Below are 19,008 nucleotides of genomic sequence, written 5' to 3'. Positions count from 1 at the left end.
GAATAAGGTAAATACACAGCGATCCCTTGGTTGCGCAGCCACCTCGAACACCAACTGACTGGTCAAAATGTACCTAATATACTTTAAACGTCTGAATCCACCAAAGTCAGCTAAGATAGAAGGAACAGAATATGTAATTAGATACCAGCCTAGAGCTTCAACATACACATACTGAAATAGACTCCTCCGAGTAAGACTGAAAACTTCTGAACCTGTGCGGCGGTGACCGCAGCAGTTAAAAACTGCCCGTTTATACATCTGCTGTCTGCTTCCAAATACAGAAGACTCAATGTGCAAGTAGATGATCTCATCAGGTTTGTATCCTGAAATAAGTCACATCCCTGCTTAATACTAAAACAATGTACAGAAACAGGTGTATACTGTAAAGCTCCAGCCTTTGAGCACAACTAGAGGTAAAAAAAATATTCAGCTAAGAACAAATACCTTTAGCCCACCTGCCCCCAACCTCGTGTGCAAACAGTAGGAGGGGATGAGGTGGTGAAGAAAGTAATACAAGTTACTGCTACAGACACATTCTTTGATAGCACACCAATTCATTAAGTGAAACTGCGAACAGATGTGGCATCACATCACGTTTTAAATACTGTTTAACTATAGAGGATGGGTTCCTGCCCAGGCCTCAAAACAAAAAGGTGTTAGTTGAAAGGTAAGTCTTGTTGCTTTGACAAGGCGGTGAGAGGCTCGCTTTTAAGTTCATGAATATGCAATATCATAAATAATGATGGTTAACCAAAAGGGACATGTCTGTGGGTATCCATGTAACTGCCTTTCAAAGAGTGCACAACTTGTACCAAGTCAGTGTGGCACACAATCATCCCAAGACTGCTCCTTTGCCTATCTGCCCATATTTGTAATACAGCATGGAATCAAGTCTAATTGTTTACTCATTTGCATTCGGCCACATAACCATGCAAATGGAACACCCTGTTCGGATTTTAACCTCTACTCTATTACACAAGGGGCAGTGCAAGCGTCTATGTTCCATACTGTATTTCCAAAGTGCACTGAAGGGATTTGGTGTAAAGTGGCCCCTGGAGACCAGAAAATATAGCACCTCCGGTTTAATGCTGTCGGAATTGACCCCAAACCATGTAACAGGAAGTCAGACCATATGGCCTGGCAAAGAGGACCGCTGGCTCTTGCCACACTGCAGGGGAGAGGATAGTGTTGTAGTTAGAAAACAGTGTCGGATGCAGAGGTAATGATAGAATTATGTAGTTCAGCCCTCTCAAACACAGAACTGGGCTTAAATAATATTGATTTCCTAAAGTTGTGGAGTGGTAAAATCCAAAGGCATTCTAGCAAAAGGATGTATGTAGATAAAGTAAAAGAAATGGAACCTAGTTAGACTAGTTGTCAGCACAGCAGAATTAAATACTAGGACAATAAAAAAAAAAAGTCAGTAAGTGAAATAATAATGAGTTTAACAAGTATGAGTGATCACGGCTAGATAGCATCAGTTAGGAAAGTAAAGGCTCAAACCCCGAAAAAATATTTTTTCCAAACGGAGAGAAATTATTTTCATGAAGTGGTGATGTGAAGGGTGCAGGAGGGAAAGGTAAATGATCCAGAAAACAGCTAAAAATGTTTAGCAATGGAAATTATTTAAACTAAATGTAAGCTGGCTGAAAAGCCAAACACTTCCACAGAGACAAGCAGGTTCCCGGCAGAACCTTTCATCCTTCTGCGGTTGAATGTGTAACGTTGACTTAGTTTATATGTTTGTAGGTCAGTTTGAGATGTATGCTGTAGTCCTGCTTATTGAAGACTGATGCACCAACTGGCCAAGATGAGGTAGAGTAAAAAATATAGAGGCACAGCCTACACTACTGACCATCTTGAGTATTTGAGAAAGGAGAAGGGGGGGTCGGTCTAATCCCATGTAGCTAAAATGTGAGTAAAGAACTGAAATTAACAGCCATGTCGTTAAAAATAATGGATTCACTGATGACGACGACCAGTGCGATATCATGAAGTTACAGCATTACAAAATTATTAGCCATGACAGCCAAATTAGTTATTCTTGGACTAGTAGTATTTACATCATGAAAAAGCTATGGATGTGGGCTGCTTGGATATCACTTGTTTGGTCTTACACACAAGTCTCCTGAACTAAAACTAATCTTAGCATTGACACCTGGAAGGTGAACTACATAAACGATAACCAATATGTGATTGTAAGTGGACCTCCGTCACAGGAAGACTAGAATATGTCACTTGAGATAGCCTAAAGGGCTTCTTTTTTATCACCATAATCAGTTAACTTTGGAAGTGAATGTATGCCTACTGAAACGACGTCATAAAAAGCAGGGATCTAATGAGAATGTGAGAGAAGTAGACAAGGGGTTGTGCTAAACTGGTTTGCCATTAATATGTAATATTAGTCTTTTCGAACTTTAGGGGGTTATTTTATTTGCTATGGCTTCCGAAGTCCTGTGCAAAGCACTGCATCAATTTACTAACCATTATAAAAGCCTGCGTGCCTTGCAGAAAATTATGCAGCATAATGAAAGCACCCAAACAGTCCTCAGTTATTTAAGTCCTATGTCTTTCACAAAGCCTAAAATCTGCTGCAAACATACAGGACAAGTAAAACCCTGGTGACTACTATTAATGTAGTCAAACAACCTGCTTCAGTGTACATAGTTATAGGAGCGACAGTATGGCTCCTAGCACAAGACACCTTAAGTGTTGATGTGGTCTTAACACCAAGCACACTGCCAACAACGTTGCAAGGGTACAGACTGATTTGGAAGACCGAAAAATAAGGCAATGTGCTTCCAGTTTCTTGAAACTAGGACCCATGTAAATGAATCAATGCCATTGTGTGAAATCATGTGGTGCAAATGTCCTCGAATGCCTCTGGCGCCAGTGCTATAACTCAACAAGGATACTAGTTTGCTCCAGACAAAATCTACTTTTGGGGAGTAGTGCAATTGGACAGTTGCAAGCTGCACCAAACGTTCATCTCCTAGTAGAGAAGTAGCTCCTTCTCAGTATTGTGCCTCGAACACAAAGTACTTTTCCTGCATCAGGAAAGAAACAGTGTCCACACTGGTTTCTTCAAAGGTCCTTATTGCCCTATTGCTCTGGCACAGATAGTAAGCACAGCTGGAGAGAGCATCCTAGAACTGGCCCCTTCGTGGACATCTGCTATTCTACAAGCCAATAAGGAATGAAGCGTGGATTCTGTTAGCTCTACCACAACGCCCCACCCTTGAGGAATGTAGAATTTATTGATTTGAACCTTATTCATTTGGTTGAGGAACTGAAACATCTGCCTTTGGGCAAAAAAAATTGGTTAAAGAGACAGGCTTGGTTCCAGATAACAGAACATAGGGCATTCCCACAGATGGCAAGCGTGAATCAAGCCTACGGGATAGATATCTCAGTGGTAAATTTAATTAGGATATTGACAGTTGAAGAAGAAGCTTGTTCCGGAAACAAATTCTCCAAAGTAGGAATCGGCAATAGCAATGAAAGAAGAGCTTACTCAATGGCACAATAATGAACAGTTCAGGACAGAACACCCAGAATTATAGATTGTTGTTCAGAGAAGCCACTTTATGTCTACCCCTGTGGAAATACAGAAAGTTCCTATGAAGTGTAGTTTCCCTGTGGTGAGCTGCATTAGCCTCAGTAAGATGAAGTGAGCTTTAGATTTTTGGAAAACCTACGTCTGCCAAACATTTATTTCTAAACAACTGTACATACAGACAGCCGCTCTTTAGTCACAAGTGCCAAGTCAATTTTTACTACCAAGGAAAAGGTGATACGTCCAGCCCCAACTTCTCAACCTGTGGATGGGTCAAGCTCTGATGAAGGTGTGGTAAACCACAGAAACTTAATGGAGTGCAGCTGTTGCTTAAACAATGCATGCATCTCGGGCACCTCTGCAACCTGTATTCAAACTTTCAACAGTTAAAAAATACATCCAGAAACTGACTGCTTCCATGTCTCATGGACATTAGAGTCTTGTTTTCAGAATTGGGTATATTGTGCTTTGTAACGTGTTACCACTTAGTAATTTCAAGTTAAGATGCTTCTACATCCTTGAATGTTTATAAGACTCTGCCTACCATTTCAGAATCGCTCAGGGGTGAAAGAATGGGTCAGTCATCACCTAGTCAAGAGGCACAAGGACAACTAAAATCCTTAAAGATGATCAACAATTCTGAGGAAAGGCGTCAAATGATCAAAGTAGCCATTCATTCTACTGCCCAATCTGCATAACACGGAGGAGAGTGTGACCGAGAGGGGCAAATGAGGCAGACCCGAGAGACTAACCAAAGAAGAATTCCAATATTCTGGGCAAAAGTTTGAAGACTCAGGTAGGAAATGCCATATGCCCTGCTCCACATCTGCAGAAAAAGGATCAATGTTTTCTAACTAAGAGAAAAAATATTAAAACCAAAGTGCATAACACATACTACTAACTAGAGCTTCCAGATAAAAGCTACTAGTGAGACTATTCTCACACTCTCTGAAAAAGAAGTATTTGTCCCCCTGCCCTGCAGTGGTTTTTAAAGTTACAAATCTATTTGGAAGAGATGAGGACAGAGACATTAGAGGCCAGCAGCCATGGCAGTTTCTGTCTTCCAACATCAATCTGGACAATCCACACAACTACTGCAGACCTACGTGGAATCAAACATGAACTCACCACTCAGTCAGGGCAAGAGTTGGCAGAAACCCCGAATCGGCGCTGACAGGTCCCTATAACAGTTTGGCCAGTTCAACGATGTACTAACATGGTACACACCAACTAGGGGCAGGGCTTCATATCGCAAGCAGTCAACTGTCTTAAAAACTATGGAAATTAATTTGAATATCTTTGATTTCGAAAACAATTTCTCTCTTTGACCTCAGAACCAGCGACCTCATTCTTGGACTGTAATTATTGAAAAATAATGTACACAGTTCTTGGTCATACTGTGAAGAGTTTTGTTACTTGGGAGCACTGCCAGCGACAAATAAGGGGTAAGGGTTTCGGGTTTCATGGACTGCCACGCAAATCTGAATGGCTTATGGATATACCCTTTAAAATGTAGGGAACCAGCTAATAAGTTAACGTTTTGAAAATCTGGCCCAGATGGTCACACTAAACTATAAACGTTCCAATCGGCTCTCGCCTTGAAGTCAGTCAGATGGGATTTTACATTCTCAGTGTATTCTTTAGGACAACAGCGATGAGTGCAACAAATGGACACTACAGCACCTACTCCAAGGATGCAGAAAAGCAGACGACAACCTGCAGGAATACCTCGAGGGGCATATAGTTCCTGGGAATAATCATATCCCTTTGGTGTTGCAGTTGCTAGTTCCTGCAGCACCCCAGCAAAGCCCACCTCGATCTTACAGAACACGAGTGTGGTTTCTACAGCACTCTAGCACAGGCTGATTAGTCGACTGATCCTACATAGAAGTGCCATGTTTTTGCAGCACATATTGCCTTGGGGATACCAGCTGTCCAGTCCATTGAGTACTGGAGCACAAAGTACCTCAAATATGCCTAAAAGAGAGGTGCCATGTCCATCAGCAATGAACGTTTCGATCCTACACAGGAGAAGTGCCATGTCCCTGTAGCACCTTGCAGACTAGACCTACCATGTAACACAGTCATTACCATACTGCAGAGTGCCATGTAGTTATACAATACAGAACAGAGCACCTTCGTGCCAAACAAACTGCCCACGCAGTCTGTACAGAGTGACAATTCAGCCTGTGTGATTACTGTGCACAGTAACCCCTTAGTATGTGTATATGAAGTAACATTTAGGTCAGTGGGATTTCTTGCAAAGTATAGGAGATGTTTATGCATAGTAACTACTCACAGTCTTGGGGGAATTCGGTACAAAGCAACCCTTCAGTCTATGTAATTAAAACTTCAATCTGAGGAATTGCTGTGCAGAGCCAACTATTCAATCTATGAGCTCACTGTGAGGAGTACCATTTTATTCTAGAATAAATGCAGAGTAAACTTTCATTCTATGATCTCTCTAACAACAGACTAAGTCAGGTTGTGCAACTTCTGTGGGGCGTAACCGTTCCAACAGAAATGTGCAAATTCTGTGTAAAGTAATGGTTCTCACAACATGTGCGATTCCTGAGCAGAGTAACTTTTCACACAGCCTATGGGAATCCTGTGCAGACTAACTCTTTGCACAATAACATACTAAACATTCACACAATGTGCGGGGTTACTGCACATACTACACAACATGTACTGGTATGCGCAAACTAGCCATTCATACAGTTGGAAGGGTTACCAGGCATACTAACTATTTACACAATAGGTAGGAATGCTGCTCATACCAACCATTCACACAATCCAGGTTACTGCATGTACTAACCCTTCACACAATGAGTGGGGCTACTGCACACACTAACCATTCACACAATAGGTAGGATGTCCATGCCTACTAACTATTCACACATTAGGTAGGTTTACGGCTCATATCAACCATTCACACAAACTGTGGGGTTGCAGTACAGACTAGCAATCCACACTTCTGGCAGGGTTACTTCATGTACTAGTGGTTCAGATCACCTATTGCATTACTTCAGACGAAGGATTCACACAACCTATGGCATTTACTGCAGACGAAGGATTCACACAACCTGTGGGCATTACTGCAGACAAAGGTTTCACACAACCTGTGGGATTACTGCAGGGACTCAGGATGTATACACACACACTTCCTGGGTACTACACCTACTAAAAACTAATACTGTTTTTGAGGGTATGTACCAAATAACCCGCATCCACAATAATAGGGATCATTTGGTGCCAAAAAAAACTTGAGTATGGAATTAGTTTACATATTGACCGTTTAAAGCCTTAAATTACTTCACAACAGACAGCTGCCCTACATAGCAATCCTCCCAACCCCAGCTCCTATTTCTGCACGTTCGGACAAATGCTTGATAAACTAGGCTGTTTTTTTATTTTTCTTTTGAAATGACTTCGGAGGCACTCGGTTTGTACCACCTGTGAGTGCCGCACAGACGCTGTTGCCTTACTTCAGTGGGTATGGCCAGCTCACTAAAACATCCACACGAGAAGATGTGTTTCTGCGGAGAACCCTCTGAACCTACATGGTGAAGATATGGATGAACACAGAGTTTTTTTCCTTTTCTTTCTTTTTCTATAAAAATGTTCTAGTCTGCGCAGAGTCCGACAGCTTGGCTGCCCCGTTAAGGAAGTGTCCAGTTCTCGTCACTGGTTCAGGATTGCACCTGAGCTGTAGGTTGTGTTTGCTATCCCTGTGTTGCCTTGCACACTTGACCGTTGTGTGTAGAACAGGATGTAGGCCTGTGTTCTGCAGACCTCGTCCACGCTGCACATGTTCAGCCTCGAGTCGTTGCAGTGCACCCAGAAAGCTGGAAAAAACCCAGAGATGACAGATTAGCAATTGCACAGGGTCAGCAGCTCTTCTTCCATCATGTAAACTTGAATATTGCCATTGGATGCGGAAGACATTCTATATTTAAAATGCACATCTTTTAGAGTCCATAAACAGGGCTTGCGCTTTAAGCAAAAACACAAGCATAGGCTATGCTGGAATTAGAAGCTTCGTGCTCCAGTCCACCAGTCAGGCAGCATCAGCACAGCTCGCACTCCTCTCTGAAGCACCATGAGACCCACCATACATCAAGTTCTACAACAGGTGATCATGCTTGATGAAGACCACCACGATCATCGGTTAAAAGTTACAAACCTTACCTTCAACGTCAAGGGAAGTTCAACAAAATCACTGCCTTTAAGACCATCAGTTCCAGTGCCACCTGCACTACATGACCTGTTAATTCCACTTCCAACATCGTGTACAAAACCAGAGGGCACGTATTCCTGCACCATGGTGTGCAAACTTGCTGGCCCAACAGAGTTTTTCTCTTCAATTCCCTTCTGTGAATCTTTTTTCACTCTCAGTTTCTGTTTTCCTTTCACGTTTTACCCCTTCACCTCGCTTGACCATTGTTTGCTGCACTTCTTCATGCCATCTCCTTTATCGGGACCCTCTTTTGTGTCCCTCTTACTTCACTCACTCTTTCTCCTGACCGTCATTTTCTGCCCGTCCCAATTTTTGCCACATCTTCCCTCCCCACTGGGTCTTTGTTTTCAGCTCCCAAACCGTTCTCCCAAATCCTTCACTGCCAACTGAGCTAAAGTTTTGTATCCTGCAATTTGTTTCTGCACTAAACGCACAGGCACCCTTCTGGGTATGGAGTTAAATCTCCATATCACTTGTAAATCTCACCTGGACTGCTTCTCAAGTAGTCTTCTGTGAACCAGGTTAAATCTCTTTGAAATTCATACCTACAAGTCGTTTCCTGGAAACTGATCAAATTTATACACGCCTTTTAAAACACACCTGGACTACCCATATATATATGTTCTTGATATAGGTTTTAAAACCACATATTTACAGAGTAAACTTGCTCCAGTATTGGCACTTTCATAGATTCACATGCCTGAATCATTCCCCGTCGTCGAGACAGGAGTCTCCGGTACATAAAAAAGCAATGGTTCGTAATATAGCAAACTGAAAAGAGGTCTAGGCCCATTTTCCCTTTTGCAACCCATAACCTTAGTTATGTAAAAGAGACCAAACTTCTCCTTGAACCAATCAGTGCTCCTTACCCTCTAGAACACTCCTGAGAGAACCTTTTGCACCTCAGATTTTCTACCGCACGTTGTGCTAGGGAGTCTCCTTTGAGCTCTGCTCAAACTCTTCAGTTTTCTACTCAATCTGGATTGGATTTGAGAGTTTCTTCTTCTTCAGATTTAATTATTGGGATTACTACCTACTATTTCTCCCTTTTTTACAATGGCTGACAAGAAGAAAAAAGGTTTATTTAAAGCCTGTGCCACCTGTTCGAAGAAAAGGCTCTATACAGACGACCCTCATAAGGATTGCATGTACTGCCTTTACCCAGACCATCAGGCAAAGGATTGTAAAGTATGTTGTACCTTTTCAAATAAAACTTTGAGGGATCGTGAAGGGAGGCTTTTACTATGGCTTCAAAAGCTAAAAGCCAGGAAGGAAGTCATGTCTAGTGACCGTGAGGAGGAATCTTCAACTTCTAAAAGATCTCAAAAAAGAAGTAGATCTCCTCAGGCTCATACCTCGGGGAAAGACCTGAGAAGGACCTTAAAAAGAGCACCCCTGGGTCTTCTGGGCGCAGTCCCTCTAAAACTCCTCCAAGCAAGGAGAAGGAGAGCAAGGGTCATGCTTCGGGGGTAAAACATACCAAAATGACGAGCTCAGAGCCTTCAAAATCACCCCCTAAGACCAAACATCCAGTCAAGAAGCCGGCCTCCACTCCTTCTGAGGGAAGATTGGAAAAATCAACATCGTCGACAGGAGCGTTGACGAAGAAAATGACATCGTCGTCGACGAAATCTGAGGTAAAACTCACTTCTAGAGCTTGGTACCGTCGACGACAGTGTCGATGCCGAGATCTGCGACAACGATGGCATAGATGACGGCATAGATGACGACAATGACTACGACTACATTCGCGTCGTCAGGATTGTCGACGACGTCGACTACAGGATCGTCGACAGCATCGACGACGACGACAGTAACGGCAACGTCTACGACGATATCGTCGGCGGTTTCAACGGCGATCTCTTCGACGGGCCTCTCGACGAGAGAAAACCCCCAGAAAAAAGGGTTTTTGCCAGGAAAAGGACAATTACCCCAGAACTTACCTCTCCGAGTAAGGTGACACCTCTGGTACCATCTCACCTGTTGGAGGAGGAGGAGTCAGAAGAAGGGGATGATGATGGCGGTCCTTTTGGCTACGTTAGTAGCCCGTCGCAGTTACATGTGAAATACCATTACGACACCTCCGGACAGAGAGGGTAGGAGATTGGACAACGCAGGGAAAAGGTTTTCCTCTATGTCTGCCCTTCTAGTTCGAGCTGCAAATGCCCTGGCCATTCTGGGCAGGTACGACAGGCAGATTTTGGAATGACCTCTCGCCTTTCATAGACCGACTCCCAGAGCCTGATAAGACAGGAGGCCAGGAAGATTCTACAAGAGGGGGAGAGGACTTTTGCTGAAGTCATAGATTGCACTATGGACATCGCGACTATAGCCTTCAGATCTTTGGGAGGAACGGCAGTCCTACCCAGGCAAGGATGGCTAAGAGCAACAGCGTTTAGGCTGGAAGTCCTTCCTTTCAATGGAGAGAATTTATTCGGTAAACATATAGATGAGGCACTGCAAAGTATAAAAAAAAGATACTGATACACCAAAATCATTGGGAACACTACAATATAGGAAAGTTCCTTTTCGTGACTCTAAGGGTAGAGGCCAATACAGAGGAGGATACCAGCAAGGAAGATATTCTTCTTACTCTACCTCATCTCAGCCCTACCGTCAGCAGTATATGCAACGCCAGTCAGGAGGCTACACAAAATCTACTCCTAGAGGTACAGGAGGTCGTCAGGGTAAAGACAACACCCGACGACAATGACAACCTTCAGGATGCGGCTACACCTCTCACTCTTACATCATTCTTCCCCTGGGTGGAAAGATTGCTTATTATCTCCAAAATTGGCAGCAAATAACTAAGGACCAATGGGTCCTCAACATAATTCAATTCGGACACACTCTAGAAACATCAAGAGGTCAAGTAAATACTTCAGATGTGTCGGGAGATTCAGACAATGCTCCGAAAGGGAGCAATAGAACCGGTGCCGTACTCCCAGAAGGGAAGAGGATTTTACTCCTGATTCTTTCTAGTCAAGAAAAACGTTCTCCAATGGCGTCCTATTCTAGACCTCAGATCCCTAAACACCTATCTCAAGAAGCAATCTTTCAGAATGGTCTCTCTTCAAGACATCCTTCTACTTTTAGACCCAGGAGATCATATGACCACATTAGCCCTACAGGATGCATACTTTCAACATCCCCATCCATCCTTCCCACAGGTAGTACCTTCGGTTCATGGTAGCCGGAGAACATTACCAATTCAAGGTACTGCCGTTCGGCCTGAAATCAGCCCCAAGAATTTTTACGAAATGCCTGGCTCCAGTGGCGGCTGTTCTAAGGAAACAGAAACACCAAGTCTTTCCTTACCTCGACGACTGGTTGGTCAAAGCACTATCAGCCCGATCGTCAACAGCGGCTTGCGTGGAGTTGTTTGCCAGGTTTAGTCTGACTTTAAACGAGGAAAAATCATCCCTTCAACCGACAAGGAACATCACCTTCTTGGGAGCAATACTAGACACAGAGGTGAACAAGGCGTTTCCCTCTAAAGAAAGGAAACAGAGAATTATATCTCTTTTCCAGGACTTTACAAAAAGAAAGTTTCTTTCAGTACGCAAGTACAAGTCATTGCTGGGAACAATGTCATCTTGCATTCCCCTTGTACCTTGCTGCAGGTGAAGGATGCGTCCATTGCAAGAGCAACTAGATCTACAATGGCATCAAGCGGAGGATTCTTCGAAGACATAGTCAAGGTGACGCCGATTATGGTTCAAGCGGCGAGATGGTGGACCCAAGAGCGGAACGTCTCGCAGGGTCTTTCATTGCTTACAGAGCCAGCCCCACTGGTAGTTACAACAGATGCGTCCCTAGAAGGATGGGGAGCGTTCCTTCAGGACCTCCAAGTCAGCGGCCGCTGGAAGTTGCACGAGCAACAAATGCACATCAACTTATTGGAACTCAGAGCCGTCCGCTTGGCATTGCTAGCGTTCCTACCAAGGATAAAAAGATCAGCTGTGTTAATAAGAACGGACAATACAACAGCGATACACTACTTAAACAAACAGGGAGGAACAAGATCACTCTCCCTGTCTCAAGATGCCCAAAAAATATGTTAATGGGCACGGCAACACAAGATATCCATAGCAGCAGAACATCTCCCAGGGTACCAGAATGTCAAAGTAGATACTCTCAGCAGGCTCAAATCCACATACCACAAGTGGGAGATCGGGGTTCTAGACAGCATCTTCCAAAGATGGGGGAAACCGACAGTAGACCTCTTCGCAACAGCAGAGAACAGGAAATGGCGGTTCTTCGCAAGCTGGCTTCCCCAACGGGGATCTTGGGGAATGCGTTTTTGATGGCATGGTCAGGCGTCTTTGCCTACGCCTTTCCTCCAATTCCTCTCCTGCCACGAGTTCTTGTGAAGATCAAGAAGGAGCCGTGCTGGATGATCCTGATAGCCCAGGCAGCACTGGTTCACGGAGATTCTGCTACTGTCGGAGGTACAACCAATTCGCCTCCAGCCAATACCGTCGCTTCTGACGATGTCCGAGGGACAAGTGCTCCATCCGGACCCGACATCATTACACTTAGCGGGCTGGCTCCTGAGCACTGTGAGTTTCAACATCTAAAGATCTCAGAAGAATGCAAAAACAACCTATCAAAAGCCAGAGCAGATAGTACGAACAAGACCTACAGAATGAAATGGAAAAGATTCTGTCTGTGGTGCCAAGATGTAACGTTCATCCTCTGAATTCGGCAGCACATGAGATTATTCCCATACATCTTAATGTTGGCTAAGTCGGGTTTGGCTCATGCATCTATAAAGGTACATTTAGCTGCAATATCACGCTACAGAAGGACGTCCTCAGGAATGTCTCTATGGTCTGCAAGAATCATTAAACAATTCATGAAGGGATTGTTCAGAGTTTTTCCTCCAATAAAACCTCCACCACCTCTCTGGCATTTGAATATAGTTCTTTCTAAATTAATGAAGCAGCCCTTCGAGCCAATACACAGGGCGGATATCAAATTCCTATCGTGGAAAGTGGCGCTTTTCATTGCACTCACCGGACAGGAGAGTGGGGGAATTGCAGGCTCTCACGATTCAAGACCCTTTCCTGCAATTTAAGGAGGACAGAATGATTCTCAGAACTAATCCGAAGTTTATTCCAAAGGTACCTACTGACTTTCATTTAAATGAGCCCCTGGTTCTAAAACGGTTCTTTCCTCAACCAACAACAGCGGAGGAAAGAGTTCTCCATGTGCTGGAGGTCCAGCACTGTCTCAAATTCTATTTATAAAAGACTAGACCGTTCCACAAGTCTTCACAACTTTTTGTCACCTTCAGTGCACCCAGGAAGGGCTTTCCTTTGTCATAGCGTGGAATTGCCAGATGGATTTCCAGTGTGATAGAATATTGTCATCGGGCAGCTGGAAAACCTCTGAATGCACAAGTTCCTGCCCATTCGATGAGAGCAGTATCCACCTCCACTGCCTTTTTTACGGGAGTGCCGCTCCAGGACATCTGCAGGGCAGCGACCTGGAGAAATAGATACACCTTCACCAGGCATTACTGCTTGGAGGCAGCCGCGGAGAGAGATGTGGCGGTGGGAAAAGCAGAGCTCTCTTTTACATCCCTCCGTCCTTTTTTCTAGGTTACAAATGCACATTTTTTTTCTATTACTATGTTTGGTAAGAGTGTTTGCAATACTAATATACAGTACATTTTCAATAAAAGAAAATGGGATGAGTTTGAAACATAACCTTTTTTAAGAGGAGGCAGTAGGACCACTGCCTGCTCTTAAAAAATATTTGTGTTACATTCTCAAAGGGGAAGGGGTCCCTTGGGACCTGTTCCAATTGCGGATGGGTTAGCACCAACTTTGGATTGGCGGTAAAATATAAATGTTTTGCAACCGGAATTCAGTCACAAATTATTAATACATACCACTGCAAATCAGTATTTGGAAGGACGCCCTAAACACGATCTTTCCTAAAAAAACAAATTGTAAACGAAAACTGCGATTCCGAAACAACTTACCGAATCACAATTTGCCTTCTGTACATTTCAAAAAGCATTTTTGCAGTGGCAAACAGCCCAATTCTGCAAATCAGAATGTTTGCGATCTCAAAAATGCTTTGCACATCTGGCCCCAAATCTGAGAATGCACTTTACTACATCTGATTCTAACGCCCTTTCCGTCTAGTAACGTTGTAGCCCTTCACCTAGAACTTGAATAATTCTCAACGGTCACTCTATGCAACAATCTAAATCAATTCCATAATTTTAGTTATCACTGATCCAGTAATTTAACAGCTGGATTCTGAAAACGTAGTATGTTTCTGACATAGCACCTCTGACTGAATCTTGCCAAAGGTGTTATGCCCATAGGCGAACTGCAGGAAACAGACTAGCCCTAAGCCCACACTTCATAGCAATCCTAGGTCTGACATATGACTGGAACTCCCAATGCCAGGCGCACAATATTTTACTTGCCTGCAAAATAGTGCTCGCTAGCATACGGCTGATATAAACATGCGTGAACGTGACTCCTCCAAACTTCCAATTATATATTTTGCAAATGCCTCATACACTTCCCTTTATAGACTCCTGTCTGAACTACTATCTCTTCTAGAACCAAGCTGAAATTGCCTACTAACCTATACACCTATGTGCGATATGAAATGTTTATAACAACGGAATTGAGCCCTCATGCATTCACATCATTTTCACATTCCAGTGCATGACCTGATAACATCAAATTTGTCAAGCAGACAAACATGATCAGGATGATTAGGGCCCTAATGCAAGCATAAACAATTGTGCACCACTCCCTAGTTGGCACCCCCGTACTTCAGGTGCCTCCCCAAACATTGGTTCTTGGTTTCATGACCACAAGTAGTTTTATTTCTTTCTGTGTACGGCCTTTTAAGTTTTTTTGTTGTTTTAAAAAAAAAAAAAGTAAAATGTAGTGGTGAATTTCAAAGCCTAATGGCAGGTAACACTGGTAAACGCTGGAAATGATCTAAGTAAAAATTGAGAATAGTGTTGCGGGGTGATGGAAGCAAGGATTCTAAATTAATACTTTATTCATGCATAATCATACTGGACCAATATAAATGGTCAGATAGGGTTAACAGATGGAGTAACAGGGTGTGCGCCCACAAAATATTTTCAGGAAATGTGATGATGGTGCCTTTTTATGTACACTGGGCTAGTAACACTGGTAAAAACAAACGGGGTTTGATAAAGCAATTACCACTAGACCTATAAGTTCAGTAACTTGATAATTTATTTTATTTTAATTTGTCACAATTATTGCAGTAGTTCAGTGGACTAATGCATCCACACTAGGAATCTATATTTAACACCATGTTCAAAGGTTCATATTCATGCAGGTCCACTTAGTTCTCCATTCTTCCAAGTTGCCTTGCTTTAGTATCAAATGTATGTTTGCAGATGTGCAATGCTGACCTTTATAGCTCCACAATGATCACTGGTGACTATCTCAGCCAACACCTGATCTTGTCAAGCACCAAAATCCTGCACACTGTGGTAAAACTGCACAAATTCTAAAGAGTAGAATATTAGTGTCGCTAATTGTATAGCGTACAAATCACGCATGAGGGTATCCAGTCGCATGCAAAGAGGTGAGCTGTGTCCCAGAGGGGGTGGTTAGTTGAACAGCAAGGTCTCCAGGTTCTTGTAGAACTCTAGAAGTGAATAGGAAGCTCTGATGTGCTGTGGCAGGTTGTTCCAAGCTTGAGGGGTGATGCAAGAGAAAGCATGCCCGTCAGTTTTGTTCTTGTGTATGTGGGGTACCCGAGCTAGTGAGCGTCGTGTGGGTCAGGTGATTGGCGGAACTGTATGAAGCTATTGAGGTTGATGGGGCTTATGTTGTATAATGCTTTGTATGTGTGTGAGCAGTTTGAATTGAGTGTGCTTGTGTATAGGGAGCCAGTGCAGTGTTTTGAGGTGAGGTGAGACGTGGGTACAACGAGGTAGGTTGAGTGTGAGTCTTGCTGTCGTGTTCTAGACGGTTTGGAGCCCGTTCAGGAGTTGTTTGGTGCTTCCTGGGTCGTGTATTGCTGTAGTCGAGTCTGCTGATAATGAGCTACTGTATTACTGTTTGCCTGGTGTTTTTGGAGCCACTTGAAGATTTTTTATATTTTTGATAACATCCTCATGATTTTGAAAAAGGTAGAGGTCACTGCGTTTATCTGGACTGACATGTAGGGTTTGTCTTTTAGGAGGGTGAGTGGTGGGGACTGGTGTGGGGCCAAAATCTGCTGGCCACCAGGTGGAGACCCATGCTGAGGCCTTCTTACTGAAGAACACCACTTGTTCATGTTGAGCCTTAGACAGTTGGATCTCATCCAGATTGTCACACTGGGTATGCATCTAGCTAAGTTGTTTTTGATTGCAGGGGTCTTGTCCCACAGGTAGCCATCTGCTTATGAAAGATTGTTGATGCCAGGTGATCTGATCAGGTATGCCAGTGGGGTCATGTAGTTACTGAATAGGGTCAGGCTGAGAGAAGACCCCCACATATGAGGTTATTGGCTTCGACTTGTTTGGTGGCAGGATGACTTGTAGGGTTCTTCCTGTAAAGGAGGAGGAGATGAAGTTGAGGGCAGGTCCCTGGATACCCACTTCTGATGAAGGTAGAGTGGAAGACTGTACTGAAGGCTGCAGAGAGGTCGAGCAGGAAAAGGGCAGCTGTTTCTCCCTGGTGGAGGATCATCCTGATGTTGTCTGTCCCTACAATAAGGGCTGTTTTAGTGCCGTGGTTGGCTCTGAAGCCAGATTGTGTGGTCTAAAGGAGCTGGTTCTTGTCGAGGCGGTGGGTCAGTTGCCCGTTAATAATTTTCTCCATTACCTTGGCTGGGTAAGGCTGAAGAGAGATCGGGCAGTAGTTAGATAGCAGGGTACAGTCAGCCAAGGGTTTCTTCAGTAGGGCGTTTAATGCTGAGTGTTTCCAGGTCTCTAGGAATGTTGCTGTGGAGATGAAGGAGTTGAGTATGCGGGGTGTCCATGTTGAAGACCTGGTAGAGGCATGGGTCTGTGGGGCCACAGAGTGGATGGACCTAATGATGTGGCTGTCTCTCGTGTGGTGACTTCTTGCAAGTTGTCTGGGGATTTCTGAGGTCTTCGATGGGCGGGCTGGCAGTCAGCTTGGGGGAATCTGGCACAGTGGGTCGAAATTGTTGTAGATGGTAAGTGCATAATCTTTCAAGAGGGTGATGCAGCTAGTGGTGGAGGTTGGTGTGGCAAATTTTTTGACTACTGTACAGATCTGTTTGTATCTGTTGGTGCTGGTTTCAATTTGTTCTGCTAGGGCCTTCTATTTGGTTTCTCTGATCTGCTGATGGGAGCATCTCAGGGTCGTTTTGAAGGAGTCTGTCTGCTTCTTTGCAATGCAGTCTCCATCTTCTCCCTAACTGCTTGCAGAGTTGCTTTGTTGCTCCTAATTCGTTTGTGTACTAACTTGCTTGCTTCCTAGTTCTCTTTTGGTTGCTGTTTTCGCATTGTGCCAGGGAGTTGGTACAGTTTGTGATCCATTTGTCAAGCTGCTTGACATCACAATTCAGGTTGCTGTGGGGTTCGGCTGGTTCATACGTAGGATGTGGGACCAGTCCCCACAAATGCATGTCAAACAGGGTGCGCTGCACGTCAGAAATGACTGTAACCAAAGTCAGTGGATGCACCACCAGACTTAGTCTCATCTATGTACTAGACTTGTAAGCGGTACATTTAGCCTTACAGATGTTTCAAAGAATCTTTACACCAATATGGTACTAATTCGTACACACCATATGACAGCCATGAAATACATTGAAAAGCAAAGAGGGACCCACAGCTCTCATTTTTCAAAGCTAGCACAAAAATATTAGACATGGGCCCTCACCAAATCCATCTACTAGCAGAACATTTCCTAGGGGCGGGCACTGACTTTGCAGACCTTCTGAGCAGGAATTACCTAGGGTTTCACAAATGGGAAATCAACACTTGCATCCTACAATGTAACTTCAGCCAGCAGGGAACTCCAGATACACTAATGTTCACAACACAAACCAGCAGGAAATGCCTCAGTTAAGCATTCAGATATACAAAACCCAGTCTCTAGGAAATCCCCTAGGATTTAGCTGTCCAGGGATCTCTGCATTCCCCCCCCCCATTCTCTAGATATGGTAGATGGTACAAAAAATGGTGGTCTCAATTACAATGATCCACATTTTCCCCATGTAAGCATGGCAACCATATTATTTGACCGTATTAAAAGTGTCTATATATTAGTTTCCAAAATGTCCACATGGACCCAACTTGTTCTTTCACCAAAGAGAAAAGCTGTTACATTTGAACCCCAGATCCCCAAATTTATAGAGTTGGCGCCTGAGGACTTATAATTCGATTAGCTTACACTTTTTGGGAACTCTATACGGCAGGCCTCAAGGATACAAGATACCCTCCAAACAGGGTTTTCCATGCTGTCCAATGATGTGCTTTAAGATGTGCTGCAAATGTCTGCAGATAAATCCACTCAAGTTGTCAAACAACATGTTGCTCAATACCATATGTCGTGCTTCCAAAACGTTTTAGAACCACAAACCTAATTTTTGAAATTACAAGCTTTCCCGGCCCACCTACCTTTAATGGACACAAAGGGAGTGTGGGGGGGGGGAGGGGGGCATGATTTTCAAATGTAACTAAAGCATCATATTACCGTTTACAGACAGCACATCTTCCTTTGAAATGAACATTACATTTGCACAGACACCGTTTTACTGATAAAACTATATAGCAGACAAATGATAATGTGTAGAAATCGGGTTTCTGTAAATATAAATCATTTGTGTATCACCATGTAAACTGTCTTGATTTGATTTGATCCTATAGAAATATCTGTTTCCAGCACACTCCAGAAATATAAAAATGTGCTTCGTTTTGGCTTGCTAAACTGCTTATTGCTTACAGTTAATTTACAGGTATTTACATTTTGTTGTGTGTTGGAAAAAAAAGTCATCCACAGCCTTTTCTTTCACTCTCCCTGTACTCCAGCACGTGTCACATAATTCAGTGTATAGCTCCTCTCACTTTGCATTCAGAGAAAGAAAAGTAAACACCAATCCCCATGTTAAAAGAATAAGCAGTTATTTGTCATAAGACATAGCCTGACATCTCTCTTGGAACCACCAGCAAATGTAACGAAATAAACACAGAATTTAAAGGCATTTTTATTTGTTGCTTAGACTCTCCGAA

General features: G+C 43.5%; 1 protein-coding gene across 3 annotated transcripts in view; it reads right to left on the bottom strand.

Annotated features, from left to right (window-relative positions):
• USP49 (ubiquitin specific peptidase 49) overlaps positions 1–19,008 on the bottom strand; it is a 758,970-nt gene that overhangs the window by 304,363 nt on the left and 435,599 nt on the right. The window contains exon 8 of one of the 3 annotated variants that reach the window (XM_078644727.1): positions 4,802–7,404. The exons of the other annotated variants lie outside the window; for them this stretch is intronic. Coding sequence (XP_078500853.1) covers positions 7,241–7,404 — 164 coding nt within the window. The 3' untranslated portion in view covers positions 4,802–7,240. Of the gene's footprint in view, positions 1–4,801; positions 7,405–19,008 lie in introns of those variants that run through there. 3 annotated transcript variants of the gene reach the window in all.

The sequence above is a fragment of the Lissotriton helveticus genome, chromosome 5_1, assembly GCF_964261635.1.
Source record: "Lissotriton helveticus chromosome 5_1, aLisHel1.1, whole genome shotgun sequence".
Classification (NCBI taxonomy): domain Eukaryota; kingdom Metazoa; phylum Chordata; class Amphibia; order Caudata; family Salamandridae; genus Lissotriton; species Lissotriton helveticus.
The sequence above is the reverse complement of the archived record's forward strand: the minus strand, read 5'-3'. Positions and strand labels throughout refer to the sequence as shown.